We start from the raw sequence: 15,232 nt of genomic DNA, 5'->3' as shown, positions 1-15,232 counted from the left end.
TTAAACATAAAATAAAATATAAAAAGACTAGAAGAAATTGTGGAAGATGGATAAATATGACAATCTAAAAAAATTTTAAGTCTATAAAAGCAAATCATAAACAAGGTCAAAAGACAAAAGTCATAATTGAAAAATATCTTCAATAATATTACAAAAGTTGATTTCCTCAAACTATAAAGAGCTCCTACAAATCAGTAAGACACAATCCAAAAGAAAAACAGGAAAAGGATAATGACAGACTTCAAAGAACAGGAAATATTGGTCGCTTTCACATATAAAAAGATATTCAACTTTACTCGTAATAACAGAAATACAATTAGTACTACAATCAGGTTAGATTGGAAAAAAGTAATTGCTTACATCTACCTAGAATATTCCAGGAAGGTTACACAAGAAACTGGTAATCAGAGCTGCATCAAGGAAAGGAACTGATTAGCTGAGGGACCAGGGTGGGAGCAAGATCCTTTACTAAACAACATTTCTATTTTACAAAATATTCTATCAGATGTACATATCAACTATTCAAAAAATAAATTTAAATTATAAAAATAACAGATAATTAAAAACAGTAATAGACAATTCTCCCACTAAAAAAGTTAATATATTTTAAAGACTTTACCTTCCTGATTTTTCCAGTTGTAAAGTTCCATACTTCAATGAATCCATCAACAGACCCAGTGACCAGATACTGACCATCTGGAGAAAATCGAGCACACTCCACATGTGATTTCTGACCAAACTGTTTCAAATGAAACAATGAAACAGGTGCATTTTTATCTAGTGGCCTTAAAACAATTCCCATTTTAACCTTTTGAGAAAACCTGTCCTAGCATAAAGTCATAGCTAGCTTATTATTTTGGTGTATTGGAGGAATGTTTCTGTACCTGGACACAGGAAGATTGTGGATCTGTTTTCTCTGACCAGTTTTATGTCTCAGCTCTCAGCTGAAACTAGTTTTTTAATGTAAAGTTGATATTTCCAAAGAAAAGCAAAAAAACTATTTTAGCATGAGACTTAAAACAAATAATCCTGTTAACCCAAACAATTCTTTTACCAGAATCAGCCACTATTAGCATGACTTTCAACTCAAATTAATGACATAGTATGTTCCTGTTGTGTACCTGGGGGAAAAAACTCATTTTTTCAAAATAAATGTTTTCCTATGCTGTTTTGTAAACAAATTATCCATCACTATTTCTTTTCAAGACCTTCATTTAGTGATTAAGTGATATGTGTGGCTAACTTTAGGAAATTAAGTGATAACGTGTGGCTAACTTTAGGAAAACTAATTAAAGCTGAGACTGTTTGCCTGGAAAATATATCCTAACCATTTATCACCAATCACGCTCCTGGTAACAGTGAAAACTACAGAACATTAGACAGATAAAAACAGAGAAAAGTTCTGTTATGAATTTCATCTTAAATGCAAAAAGGGAGGGTGTTTGTAACAAAAATCTTAGCCCAAAAGCATAATTATAGATTTTTATTTGTCTCAAGGCTTCAACCAGGGTAAAAGCACTGCTCAAAAATATCTTTACATGCAAGTCAGAACATATATCTTGAAAAGACAAATTCAAAGCACTAAGCCAAAGTCAAAGATTTGAGGAATATGAATTCTTTTAAAACCCATAAATTCAATGAGAGCACAAATCCAGAAACTATAATATAAACGAAACGAAGTAGCAAATATGATTTTAATTCTGTAAACTGCAGCAGTTATTTGTGTTTTTTCCTAGAAGTCTCAGATTAAAAAAATAAAAATAAAAAAAAGTCTACGGCCATGCCACTCTGAACAAGCCTGATCTCACATGACCTCGGAAACAAAGCAGGGTCGGGCCTGGTTAGTATCTGGATGGGAGACCACCTAGGAAGACCAGGTGCTGTAAGCGTAAAAAATAAAAAATAAGGAATTGTAAGCTGACAAGGTCCTTGCAATCTATGAGGTCAACCAAAGGTTACCTTGCCTAAAAACAAATAAATAAATTAATTAATTTTTTTAAAAAAATAGCCATAAGATAAAATTTTTTTCCTCAAACACCACACAAACCCACCTTACAATACGTGCCTGGTACTTTGCCTGACATGCAGCAGACAAAAACATAAATACTGAATAAGACAAATATATTAAAAGTTCATAGTCCCAGGCTTAACCAAAGAGCTAACTTATCCCAAATGCAGGCTTCTTGGGAGGGAGTGCAAGGGCAGATGCTGGGCCAGATGTCAAATGTATGACCACTTGGTTATACATCTGATGTGTGCCACTGCCAGGCCACAGGACCCTAGCAGTCACCAACAGCAACCCTGAATGTTGTCAGAGCTGGAGAATGAGTTCTGCTCCCTAACCCAAGCTCTTGACACAGAGCCTGGTTAGGCAAGCACATGTTGACTTCTCAACGATTAGCAACTGGCTGAGTATCTAAGGATCCTACCTTAATATGTCTGCTCAGCTGTGTAGGAAACTTTTCTTCTTCCACATCTTTGACAGCTGCTTTGCCTCGGAACAAATCTATGGTCATGCCAGGAGGAAGCAACCCCTGGTGTTGCTGCCACTTCAGTGCCTAAAAAAAGCAATGGACAGTAATCCACTTGGGTGCTTTTAAGATCTGACCCTGACTGCTCAGACAAAGCCAAGTCTGAAAGGATGAGGTTCACAAGAAACTATAGGCCATCCAGATCCAATCATTCTTGGCCATCTAAACACAACATAATCTGTGCTACTCTATATGTTCTAGGAACAAAGGCTGATATCAGGGTTTAAGGGTCCATCTTTCCACACCTATTTTCTTATAGGTGTGACTCTTTTACTATAAACAAAATTTGGAAAACAGAAATCTCCCAGTTTCAACATCCAAACACAGCCACTGTTAGCATTTTATAAATTACCTTCTAGTATTTCCCCCTTACATGTGTTTAACTAATGTAGCTATAATTATGTATATGATTTTATATTCTCCTGTTTTCACCTATCAGATCATGCTATACCATAACTATCATTTCAATGGCTGTAAAATATATCCTATCTAGTAGATGTTTAACAATTTAAGCAATATATTAATGGACATTTACACCACTTCCAATTTTTCACTCATCTAAATAATGCTGCAATGAACGTCTTCGGACATAAAGCTTTTCGTATTTGGGGGATATTCCCACCTTAAAACAGATTCCTAGAATAGGAATTATTGAATCCAAAAAAGAACACAAAATGGTTAAAGTTCTTGATATAAACTGCCAAACTTTTCCCAGAAAGTTGCAACTTCAACAGCACTCATAACTGCATTATAGGGAGTGGAAAAATCATTAACTTTGGAGACAGATAGCCCTAGGCTAGATCATATTTGTTAAATGTAATTTTGACTCCCAATTTCATGAACTTAAAAAAAAAAGCCTAATTTCTAGAACTGCTGAAAGGATACAACAAAATAACATATGTAAAGTCTACATAACAGGTACATGATTAATGCTCATTCCTTTTTCCCTTTGTTGTATCAAGAAAACTCAACAATCTTGGATATCATTTTAAAACTTTGCTAATTTAATGAGTGGGAAGTTATACCCTATTTTAGTAAATTCTCTGATTAATAAGTTTGAACTTTTCTTCAAGTTTATTAACTAGATATATTTCTTCTGCTGCTTACCATTTATTCATGTTCTTTGCTCACAGATTTATTGCAGTCTATTTTTCTTAACAATTTGAGTTTTTAATGTAACCAAAGTATTTGCCAAAAAGAATTTTTTCCAATCTCCTTTACAAATAATTTTTTTATTTTTCACTTAGCATAACACCTTCTAGGTCCATCCATGTTATTTCAAATGGCATGATTTCATTCTTTTTTATGGCCGAGCAATGTTCCATTGTATACATGTACCACTTCTTTATCCATTCATTTATTGATGGACAGTTAAGACTGTTTCCACATCTTGGCTATTGTAAAAAATGTTTCAATGAACATGTGGATGCATATGTCTTTTAGAATTAGTCTTTTGGGTTTCTTCAGATAACTACCCAGAAGTGGAATTAGTGGATCCTTCAGCGTCTCTTCATGTAGCCTGTGTTTTAAAGTCTATTTTGTCTGGTATAAAGTATTGCTACTCTAGCTTTTTTTTCAATTTCATTTTCATGAAAAATCTTTTTCCATCTCTTTACTTTTAGTTTGTGTACATCTTTTGACCTGAAGTGGGTCTCTTGTAGACAACATATGCATGGGTCTTGTTTTCTTATCCACTCAGCCACCCAATGTTTTCTGATTGGAGCATTTAATCCATTTACATTTAAAATAATTGTTGATAGACATGTAGTTACTGCCATTTTATTATTTATATTATCTTCTTCTTCAAGACATCCCTTTAATATTTCTTATAATACTAGTTTAATGGTAATGACCTTCTTTAGCATTTTGTCTGGGAAGCTCTTTATCTGTCCTTCAATTTTAAATGATAGCTTTGCTGGGTAGAGTAACCCGGATTGTAGGTTCTTGCTTTTCATCACTTTGACTATTTCATGCCAATCTCTTCTGGCCTGTAAAATTTCTGTTGAGAAATAACATCTGACAGTCTTCTAGGAGCGCCTTTATATGTAACTATCTGCTTTTCTGCTGCTGCATTTAAGATTCTTTGTCCTTAATCTCTGACATTTTAATTAAGATGTGTCTTGGTATGAGCCTCTTTGGGTTCTTCTTGCTTGAGATGAACCTTCCTGGGCTTATACGTCTATTTCCTTCACCAGGTTCCAGAAGTTTCCCATCATTATTTCTTCAAATAGATTTTCAATTCCTTGCTCTCTTTTCCTTCTGGTACTCTTATAATACAAATGTTGGCATGCTTGATATTGTCCCAGAGGCCCTTTAATCTATCTTCATTTTTTTGGATTCTTTTTCTTTTTTTTATTATTTATGCCTACAACACCTGGTCTTCCTAGGTGGTCTCCCATCCAAGTACTAACCAGGCTCGATCCTGCTTAGCTTCCGAGATCAGACATCGGGCTTGTTCAGGGTGGCATGGCCGCAGACCATGGACCGTGGCTCCACTGGGGCACAAACCCAGGACTTTCTGCTTGTAAAGCAGACATGCTAACTGCTACACTATGGAACCATGTCCTGGATTCTGTTTTCTTTTTGCTGTTCTGATTGGGTGTTTTCTGCTACCTAATTGTTCAAATTGCTGATTCAATCCTCTGCTTCAGCTAATCTACTGCTGATTCTCTCTAATGTAGTCTTTATTTAAGTTACAGTATTCTTCATTCCAAATTGGTTCATTTTTATGTTTCCTATCTCTTTGTTGAAGTTCTCACTGAGATCATTGAGCATCCTTATAACCAGTGTTTTGAACTCTGCATCTGGTAGGTTGCTTGTCACCATTTTGTTTAGTTCTTTTTCAGGAGCAGTGCTCTGTTCTTTCATTTGGGACTCGTTTTTTTGTCTCCTCATTTTGGCTGCCTCCTTGTATTTGTTTCTGTGTATTTGGTACAGTTGCTATGTCTACCAGTCTTAGCAGAGTGGCTTTACATAGTAGGTATTCTGTGGGGGCGAGTGGCACAGTCTCCCTGGGGCACCTGGCTCAGGTGTGTCCCTTATGTGGGTTGTGTGTACCCTCCTGTTGTAATTGCACATTGACTTCTGTTGGCATATCAATGGGAGGATGACCCTAAGGCTGACTGATTGTTAGGACTGGCCATAACTATAGTGGAGGAGCTGTTATGCAGAGGCTGACCCTATAGAGCAAGATTCACTTTAGTGGGATTCTGGTGCCTGCTGAGTGCGCTCTTTGGGTGTGTTGTTTCTACAGGTGGTTGGGTGGTGCTCTGGTATAGTCTGAAGCTGGCCACCAGATGTGCTGGTTCTGGGGCCTCTTGGGATGGACTCCGGTGCAGACCAAGGTCAGCCACTGCCTGTGCCCTGCCCAGGGCCACTTAGTATGAGCTACTAAGTGATCTGTACAATTTGCCTATTTTTAATTATAGCTTTATAGCTTTCTTTTTACATTAAGTTAAACTCTTAAGTGATTAAATTTGTTGACCTTTACCTTGGTGTTTACTCCTTAATCAAAGGAAGTCCTTCCCTAATCAGGAAGTCTGATGCATTATATTACCTTCTAGTTTTTCCATTTTCTTAAAATATGTAACTTTCAATCTATCTGAAATTATGCTAATGAAATATGGGAGAAGGCTCTGAACTGATCATTTGCCCCCATTTTAAAGTAAGTGCCCTAACACCAAAAACTGAATCATTCCTCTCTGTTCTTAGGTTTTGTGACCTTCCCACGATCATCCATTAAACGCTTATAAATAATAGGATCAATTTCTTGCACTGTTGTTGCACTGGCTGAAACAGATATTTTTGTGCCAAGCACCAAAATGATTCAAACTATGCTTCAATATTTCAATATTTCTAGGACAATTATGCTTTCAACATTTTTCCTTCAAAATTTCTTTGATGAATATATTTTCAAGTTTATTTTTCCAAATGAACACTAGAATTCTTTTGTGAAACAGTTCTAATTCTATTGTGATCTTTATTATAATTGCCTTAAATCTAAGAAGAACTGACATTAACAGTCAGTCTTATCTAGGAAAAGAATTGTTTCACCATTTACTCAAATCTTTTACTTCTAAGTTTTGAAGAGTATTTGCCTTTTTTAAAAATGGAAATCATCTATTTCCCACAAAAGTTAAGAAGCTAGAATTTTTATATTTATGTTGTTGCTAAAAACAAGAGCTCTTTTTTCATTGAATTTTCTAACTAACTACTGCTGATATATAAGAATGCAAACAACTTTTATATTTTTTACATCTGGCAATGTTACCAAACTTAATTAATTATACAATTATTACAGTTGAAATATGTAATGTTTCAAATACTGTTAATTTTGTTTATTTCTTCCCCAAATTCATGTTACTTATTTTTCATGTTTTACTGCAATAACAAGAAAATTTGTATCTCCTCAGGGCCTCTCTCTAATCAATATGTATTCTCTGCTGGCTCTTCACCCTTAGTCTATAGTAGTTTCAAATCACTCCCATCTTTAAAAGAAAAAAACCCACTCTCTTGCCCTGTTCTTTAGCTATTGCCCTCTCCCCTGCCCCTCACTGTCATCATCTTCCTTTAACAACCAAGCTTCATGAGCCATTTACATTATAAGTCAATGAGACATATCTTCTGCTTACCTTTTCACTGGAAATGATCTCGGATATATCCAAATGGCCAAAACCAGACTCTTTTCTGACCCTAAACTTCCTCATTTTCTCTGTTGCTCTCAACCTTGATGACCACTCATCTTCCTGAAACTCCTCACTTGGTTTTTCTAATGATATTCTCTCAGCTTCCCTTTTTATCTCTCTGGCTGTTCCTTTCTCTGTTCACCTGGCTGACTTTAAGTGCTCTGTGTAGCTTTCTCCTCAAATTGTTACTTTTCTTATTCCACATACTTTCCTTGAGAAATCATATTTACATTGATGGCTTCAACCACTACTGAAATTTACAAGTCTATAGCTCTAGTGAGAACCTCATGGTTGAGGTCGAGATTCACAAATTCCAGTAAAGGAGTCACTGCTTATCTGCAGGGGCTAAGTTCCAAGACCCCTCCATGGATGCCTGAAATCTCGGATAGTACCGAACCCTATATATACTATGCTTTTTCCAATACATACACACCTATGATAAAGTTTAATTTACGAATCAGACACAATATTAACAATAATAACAATAAAATATAACAATTACAATATACTATAATAAAAGTTATGTGAACGTGGTCTCTATTTTACTGTAATGTACTCACCCTTCTTGTGATAATGTGAGATGATACAATAGCTATGTGATGAGATGAAGTGAAATGAATGACATAGGCATTGTGATGTAGCGTTAGGCTAATATGAGGATTACTTGAACACAAGCATTGCAATACTGTGACAGTCAATCTAATAACGAAGACGGCTACTAAGGGACTACTGGGCAGCAGCACATATAGCGTGGATATGCTGGAGCAAGGGATAATTCACATCCTGGGTGAAATGGAGCTGGACAGTGCGTGATTTCAGCACACTACTAAGAATTTTCCATTTACCATTTTCAGACCATGGCTGATTGCCAACTAACTGAAACTGCAGAAAGTGAAACCACGTATTATGGGACTACTGGCACTGATTATTATGGCACTGATACTGGTCATCTCCACTTGTATGTCCTATAAGAACTTCAAAATCAGCACATCTAAAAACTGATCACCTGACCCTTCCTCAATTTCTACCTCCATCCCAAGAAATCTGTCCTTCTTCTTATATTCTTTACCAAGTCACTCAAGCCAGAAACCTAAAGGGGAAACTCAGAGCCAGAGCCTTACTCACTCCTCATATCTAACCAATTAAATGTGGAAGAACACATGAGTTTATTTCTACTCCCTCTAGAAATTCCGCTAACATGACAATAAATAAAGGTACATACCCAAAGAGACAAAGAGAACAGAAGAGATAACAGCAGAAGAAAAATGTTAATAAATTTCAAAAGCTGAAAAGTGAATGAAACAATGGCAACCAAAAACAGAGGGAAATGAAACCTAGTCACACAAGGCAGGGATGAGAAAGCCACAAAAAGCAAGGCAAACTATCTTACAAATTCCAAAAAGGTTTAGCAATTTATATAGGAATTTACATACTTCTCAAGGACAAAACAGGGAATGAGGCAATGATAAAATCTGTATTAAGAACAGTTAGCTCCCAAGGCCTCTCCCAACCCTATGCATCAGGTGACTGCTTTGTCCCAGCCTCAAGAGAAGTGATTTATTTTTTGTTATAAAACATTTAGTACTCTAGGTAACTTTATAATAATAATGGCAACACTAGTAGTACTACTACTAATAAAAAAATAATTACCACCAGCAGCCACCATTTACTGAGTGCTTACAAGGTGTCACGAAATACAGGAAATGCTTTAAGCACATAATCTCATTTAATCCTTACTATAACACCATGATGAATAGAGTAAATGGGATGAGAAAAATTAGGTAACATGCTCAAGACCACAGAGCCAGTAAGAGCTTGGATTCTAACTAGGGTAAACATTTGTTCTAATTTGCCTGGGACAGTATCCTGGCACAATGATCAACAATGCCCTCAAGTTATCCTAAATGAAATGATAAATTCTACGGTTACCCTAATTCTGACTTATGCTCTTAACCACTCATCTATACTGCTTCTCCCAGGAAAGATGAGGGTGGCATGGCAAGCTGTTAGTACAAGCAGCTCTACAGGTAGTCCTTAATACTCAGGATATCTGATTTCTTTAGCTCATACATATAGACTATATACAAGGTAATTTCAATTTCACAGACTTTAATTACCTGTCCCAGTAATGCCATGAGACGAGATGGAGGCACCACACTGACTTCTCCAGCTAAGGCCTGGGCAATTGCTGCTCTTCTCTTTTCTTTGCTACTTCCATCTGGGTATGCCTAAAAAAGAAGATGGGAGTAGTATCATTTCCAAGAAATGGCTACAAGATATATGTGTGCTTATTTAAAATAACAACAACAACCATCAAGCAGAAACATTCAAAAAGGAAAACATGAAGCTACTCAATTAAACAGAGGATTAATTAAATCAATTAGTTTAAAAAAATTACTTCCCAATTCTACCCACTTGTATTTCAACAGTATGAGCTGTGAGAAAACTGAAGTCATCCAATCCATAGTTACTTCTGAAAGCAGTCCAAGTAAATCATGTCAAAGTCAGGGCTGTTTTTCCAATTTTTAAAAAATCTGCAGAGCTAAGGATTCTTTTATATTCTTTGGTAATTTCTTTCAGTCAAATGACCCTCCATGCCAGAAATTCTTCACTATCTCTAACTTAAATCCTGTCTTGGTAACCTAAATTCCTTTTCTTTATCATCTTGGTTTTCATGAGTTTACCCTAATTTTTCCATTATCCAGTGTCTATTAAATTCTTCCTCCTCCCATTTAGATTAGTAAAAAGCTGGGTAAGAAAGAATGAAAGTATACATATAATAAGGTTTTGAAAAAATAAAGAGTATCAGTCACCATGCCCTACCAATACACATAATTAGCCGAGAAGTAAAAATATAAGCTTCTAAGAACTAAAAGAACTGGGAGGAAACTGCAACTGTAAGGGGCAAAGGGCACAAATAAATGCCCAGCGAATATACCAGCAGTCAGGTAGCACTTCAGGGCCAGACAAGTATTTGGGCTAATGAGGAAATGATATCAAAATAAATTTTCTGTTTACTTTAATGAACATGTTCCCCTAAAATGGGGTATGTGGGGAAAAGAAGACCCTCCAATACTCACAAAACTGAACAAGATTATACTCTTTAACATACTGCAAATTTCAACCAACACATAGAAAACTATCATTATCAAAAATTAAATCAAAATCACAAAATGTATCCAATAAAATGGTTAAAAAAGATAACATCATTGCATGTTTTCAAAGACAACAACAGTTTCTTTTTATTACCACAGTCTTACCTCACGAGGATCAAAATAAGACCTGGCCAAGAGGTTCTCCAGATGAATATACCGTTCTGGCTGCGTTTGTTTTAACATGATCATAGGGTCAGTCTGTCTCAGAAGTGATCTGGCAGCCCCCAATTCACGGAGCTCTATCAATTCCAGCACAACCTGGAAAGAAAGAAAATGGCTATTTCAATGCATTCTCTTAGTAATATTTTTCAATATGCAGAAATGGCCTGTCAAAGTGATTTCCCATATTGGGAAATGCCATTTCTTCTTTTACTTCGCAACTGAAGTAACTGTAAGTAATACCTTCAATCCTTCAACTTTCACCCTCCATTTTTATCTACCAATCTCTCTTCTTAGGCTACTTATTCGGAATACAGATGCTGAAGAAAACTAAAGATGAAAATATCTTCATGGGCTCCAGAAAACTCTTTCTTCAAGTACCAAAATTTTCTTTGAGGAAGTAGTGAACTCATGTGGATTGTAAAGAAACAAACCAACTACCCTATTTTTACACACAACTCTACATTCTTACTTCCAGAAAGTCTACTCTGTTCTATTCTGTAATAAATAATCTATATGATCTCTGTCCTGGTTTCCTGACACAGGGCTTCTAAAAACCCTGAAATTTTGCCAGTGATACGAGTATCTTTGTTATTAATAAGCCCCTGCATCACACCTGAGTTTGTGCGAAGACAGTTCAGGATGGGGGCTGGTTACCAGAAAGATCAACCATGTGATTAGAGGGTTGAAACTTTAAGCCAGCCCAACCTCCAGAGTGCTGGAGAGCTGGAAATTGAATAAAACCCCAATAAAAACCCCAATGGAGCTTCCTGGTTGATGAATGCCAAGTGAGAGAGACACTGATTCCAGGAGGAGAGGGCACTAGAAGCTCTGCATTCAGGATCCTTCCAGACTTCACCATGTATGACTCTTTATTTGGCTGGTCCTAATCTATGTCCTTGAGAATAAAACTGCAATCATAAATGTAGTATTTTCCTGAGTTCTGTGAATCATTTACACTCCCCACCACAAATTTGCAGCTAGCTGAAAAGGAGTATGAGTGGCCTGAGACCCCAAAGTACAGCTGGTGTCTGAAATAATGGCAATCTTGTGGAGGATTGAGCACTTAACTTATGGGGTCTGTGCTAACTTTGGGTGGTTAGTGTCAGAACTGAATTGCAGGTGGTGTCAGAATACTGGTTTCAGAACAGCTGATTTACGGATCACTTAAGAAATAATTTCAATTTGGGAAAATCTTGGCTTTTCCAAGAGAGAAAAAAATACCAAGCAGCACTCAAGCCTTTACTGAAAGTTTTAAGCATGGTTACAGCACTATAGTGCTTGAAGTAATGCTCAATTATGCTTCCCAGTTAGGGGTGCCACAATAAATCAAACCACAGGGATCAGCATTCTTACCTGTTCATAGAGGTCAATGAGGGTTTTGTCTGGCAGTTTCAGAGACTGTATAGCCTGTAAAACAGTATCCCAATGGCCACTATTAATGTCAGCCACAAAACTCTCAATGCTGTCCACAGTATTCAGAGACACAGTAGTCTCCTCCTGTAAGGTGGCTAATGCCCGATGTAAACTGTTCTCCTTCAGGTACTGCATGATGAGACGGATCACACTGAAAAAAGAAAGTCATCCAACTCAGAGCCTATGACCCACCAAAGAGGCTACAAAATAAAGCCTACCCCAACTTATTTCTCTGATTCAACGATCTTCCTTTCACTACCTATTTTCTATTTCTTTATTATGTAAGTAAAACTTCAAAAAAAAAACAAAAAACAAAAAACAGAATCTAAGTTGCAAGGGACCCGGAGGTTCATCCATCATACCTCCATCTCGGAAATAGAACTGGGGTTCAGAGAAGGGAAATAATTTGCCCAATATCTCACAGTCTGCCAGAAAGGGATTTAGTACCAAGGTGATTCTCTTACTTCCAAGGCCAGAGATCTTTTTATTGTACCAAGTTTCTACACTGTTTCTATACTATTGCAAACTTTAGTGAAATATTTTAATCTAGTCTAGTCACTGATACAAATACTCTAAATGGTTGTAGAATGATTTGGTCCATTTTTAAAATGACAATCAAAAAAATGTGAATTGAGATTTTCTTAATAGGGATTTGTTGAAGTAGTGCTATACTATATATAAGTAAAAGAAAGCTATATGTTCTCATTTGCAAAATAACACCTACCCAGTGACTTTATTACCAAATTTTCAGGACAAGTGAAACAAAAACATTGTAAATTTAGTTTTCCATAGAAAAGAGGAGCCAGATCATTGTCAAATATGAAGAAAATAAACACCATTTCAACATGCGCCAGAAAACTTATAAACTATTGTTAAATATATAGTTATTTACAGTTAAAACTTCTTGATCTTCGACTTCATGAGGAGTCTGGTGAAGAAATCTTTCATACAGACTGTAAAAGTTCACTGTAAACAATGCTGTAACACAGTTTTCCTTCTCCTTCTACAAAACTACACAGGGGCTCACACTGTATTTCTACTGGACAGCACTAGTATAGAGGGTCATACTGTCTTGGTTGAAAGGGATTTCAAATAGGAATTTAGTCAATTCCCTCTCCTGGGGAAAAATAATAATAATCATAATAAAACAGCCTGTGTTTATTATGTTTACCAAATACCAATTACTGTTCTAAGCATTTCAGACATATTGATTCATTTACTCCTCAAAACAACCCTATTACTTATTACTATTAAGTGCATTTTACAGATGAAGATTTCACCAAGTAACAGAGATGAGTGGGAAAATGAAGATTCAAACTGGCCATGTGTTTCTTCAGCATACATCCCTAACAAGAAAGCCAATACCCTCTTCTTATAAACCCCTGCAGAAGGAAACTGATTACTGGTACATGCAGTAGTCTTTTCTCTCATGGCCCCTGCTATTTAGATCTCTGCTATTCTAGTACCTACTATCCTCCTTAGCACACTTGCACTCCCAAAATAAGGACGTAACCAAAATCAAATTTACTTCCTTCAATCACAATGTAATATATAAAGAACTAAAAGCTTTGGAGATAGGCTGGGATTTGAATCAGTTCTGTCACTTACACTGTGGCCTTACGCAAGTTAGTTATTTCTATGCCTGTAGGCTTGGTGAAAAGGGTGACTATACTGCTTATAACGTGACTAGCATAAAAAATAGTAAATAGTAATTTACTAATTAATAAATAGTAGCTATTATTGATAATAAAAACGTGCAGCAGCTCAAGGCTAGGAGAATGGTGAGTGTCCACTATTATTCAGGCCCCAAAGCATGGAATCCTTTCCAACTCCTGCCCTGACTTAGCTGCCTTAACTCCAGCACTCTATCACTCTTCTTTGCCTTTTCTCCACAACACTTATCATCATCTGTTAAGCCTCATATTTCACTTATTGTTTTTGTCTGTTGTTTGCCTTCCCCAAACACACTGCACATTCTATAAGGGCAAGGATTTTTGTCTGTTTTGTTCACTACTGTATCCCCAGGGTCTAGAACAGAACATAGTAGACTTCAATATCTGCTGAATGAATAAACTTTCTCTCCTCATATGACAAGTCTTCAGGACAAGTCCTCTACCTTACACTCTGGACACAGTGTTGCGTTTGCCGATTTGATTATTAAGTGCTGGCAAGGTGAAGTCTGGGAAAGTTCACTAAAGACCTTAGTCACTAATTAGTCCCTCCTTTAGGGTACTAAATCTATCATTGTTCTGGCCTGATCTCCAGAATGTCTCTCCTCTGTAACTACATAAAGCTCACAGACTAACAAAATTCAGGGCCAGATAGAGCCTGATAAAAATAGCTAGTTGTTCTTTCATTCCAAAAGCAGTAATGGAGCCTCTATGGTGTGCTAGGCACTGGGACTATAAGAAAAAGGAGCCCCTAGGCGCCTACATAGGCTAGAAGGGTGGAGAGAGAAACAGTGACAATACTGGGTTAAGTGCTGGGCAAAAAAAAGCGAAGAGGCCATATAACGAACCACACTTGTTTCACGGGGGCGAGAAGAGCAGGAAGGCTTAAGAGTCCAAGCTCCCTTGTACAGATGGTTAGACTGGAGTTCAGAGTGGATGGGTAATTTGATCAGTCACCGAGCGCGCCAGGAGTCGGCGATGGCTAGAACTCGGGTCTTCAAGGTCTATCCTTCCCCCGACCCCGCACCGCCTCCATGGGGCTTTGGGCTTCTCAGCCGCTACTTTCCTATGGGCCCGCCTCCGAGGTAGCCAGACCCAAGAAGCTTCTTTGTGGGCAAAGAAATGCCTCTCCACTCCCTTGCCCCTCGCACGCCTGTCCCTGAGCACCTTCCACCCCACACCCTTCACATCCCGGCCTCCGCCACTTCGCGAACATCCGCCACCGCAGGACTCACTCCGAGGACTCGATTTCGATCGACATAGCGTTATATTCCCGGGAGCAGGCCTCAATCCACTCTCAGGCCTAGTCGCGCCACACAGCAACGACACATCCGGCGGCCGCCTGACATCACTTCCGCTCGTCGTCCGACGCCCGCCGTGGAGGTGGTGTGTACGGAAGAGGGGCGTGGAGTGAGGGGTGGAGCAAGTGAGGGGTGGAGCACGTGGGGGCGGAGCAAGTGAGGGGCGGAGCCTCGAGGGAAAAGCTGTTCAAGGAGCGCTGGTTTGGAAATTTTGCTTTCGTGTCATGCAATTAGCTGATTAAATTTAAAAATGGGACTGAATTTACAATACCTGACTGGGAGGTTAATACATTCGAAACCAATGGAATAGTAGTC

General features: G+C 37.6%; 1 protein-coding gene and 2 pseudogenes across 2 annotated transcripts in view; 1 reads left to right on the top strand and 2 right to left on the bottom strand.

Annotated features, from left to right (window-relative positions):
• Window positions 1–15,003, bottom strand: part of SMU1 (SMU1, DNA replication regulator and spliceosomal factor) — a 22,905-nt gene extending 7,902 nt beyond the window's left edge. The window contains exons 1-6 of one of the 2 annotated variants that reach the window (XM_006916066.3): window positions 14,852–15,003; window positions 11,887–12,097; window positions 10,477–10,629; window positions 9,334–9,444; window positions 2,430–2,558; window positions 620–739 (exon numbers count right to left, since the gene is read on the bottom strand). In XM_006916066.3, the coding sequence (XP_006916128.1) occupies window positions 620–739; window positions 2,430–2,558; window positions 9,334–9,444; window positions 10,477–10,629; window positions 11,887–12,097; window positions 14,852–14,877 (750 nt within the window). In that variant the 5' untranslated portion in view covers window positions 14,878–15,003. The remainder of the gene's footprint in view (window positions 1–619; window positions 740–2,429; window positions 2,559–9,333; window positions 9,445–10,476; window positions 10,630–11,886; window positions 12,098–14,851) is intronic. The other variant, XM_025049721.1, reaches the window with a different exon arrangement.
• On the top strand, window positions 1,771–1,889 carry LOC112483171 (annotated as a pseudogene).
• On the bottom strand, window positions 4,894–5,009 carry LOC112483119 (annotated as a pseudogene).
• Window positions 15,004–15,232: the final 229 nt, after the last annotated feature.

This window comes from Pteropus alecto, unplaced genomic scaffold, assembly GCF_000325575.1.
Source record: "Pteropus alecto unplaced genomic scaffold, ASM32557v1 scaffold206, whole genome shotgun sequence".
NCBI classification, from domain to species: domain Eukaryota; kingdom Metazoa; phylum Chordata; class Mammalia; order Chiroptera; family Pteropodidae; genus Pteropus; species Pteropus alecto.
This window is presented reverse-complemented; position numbering and strand designations above follow the sequence as displayed.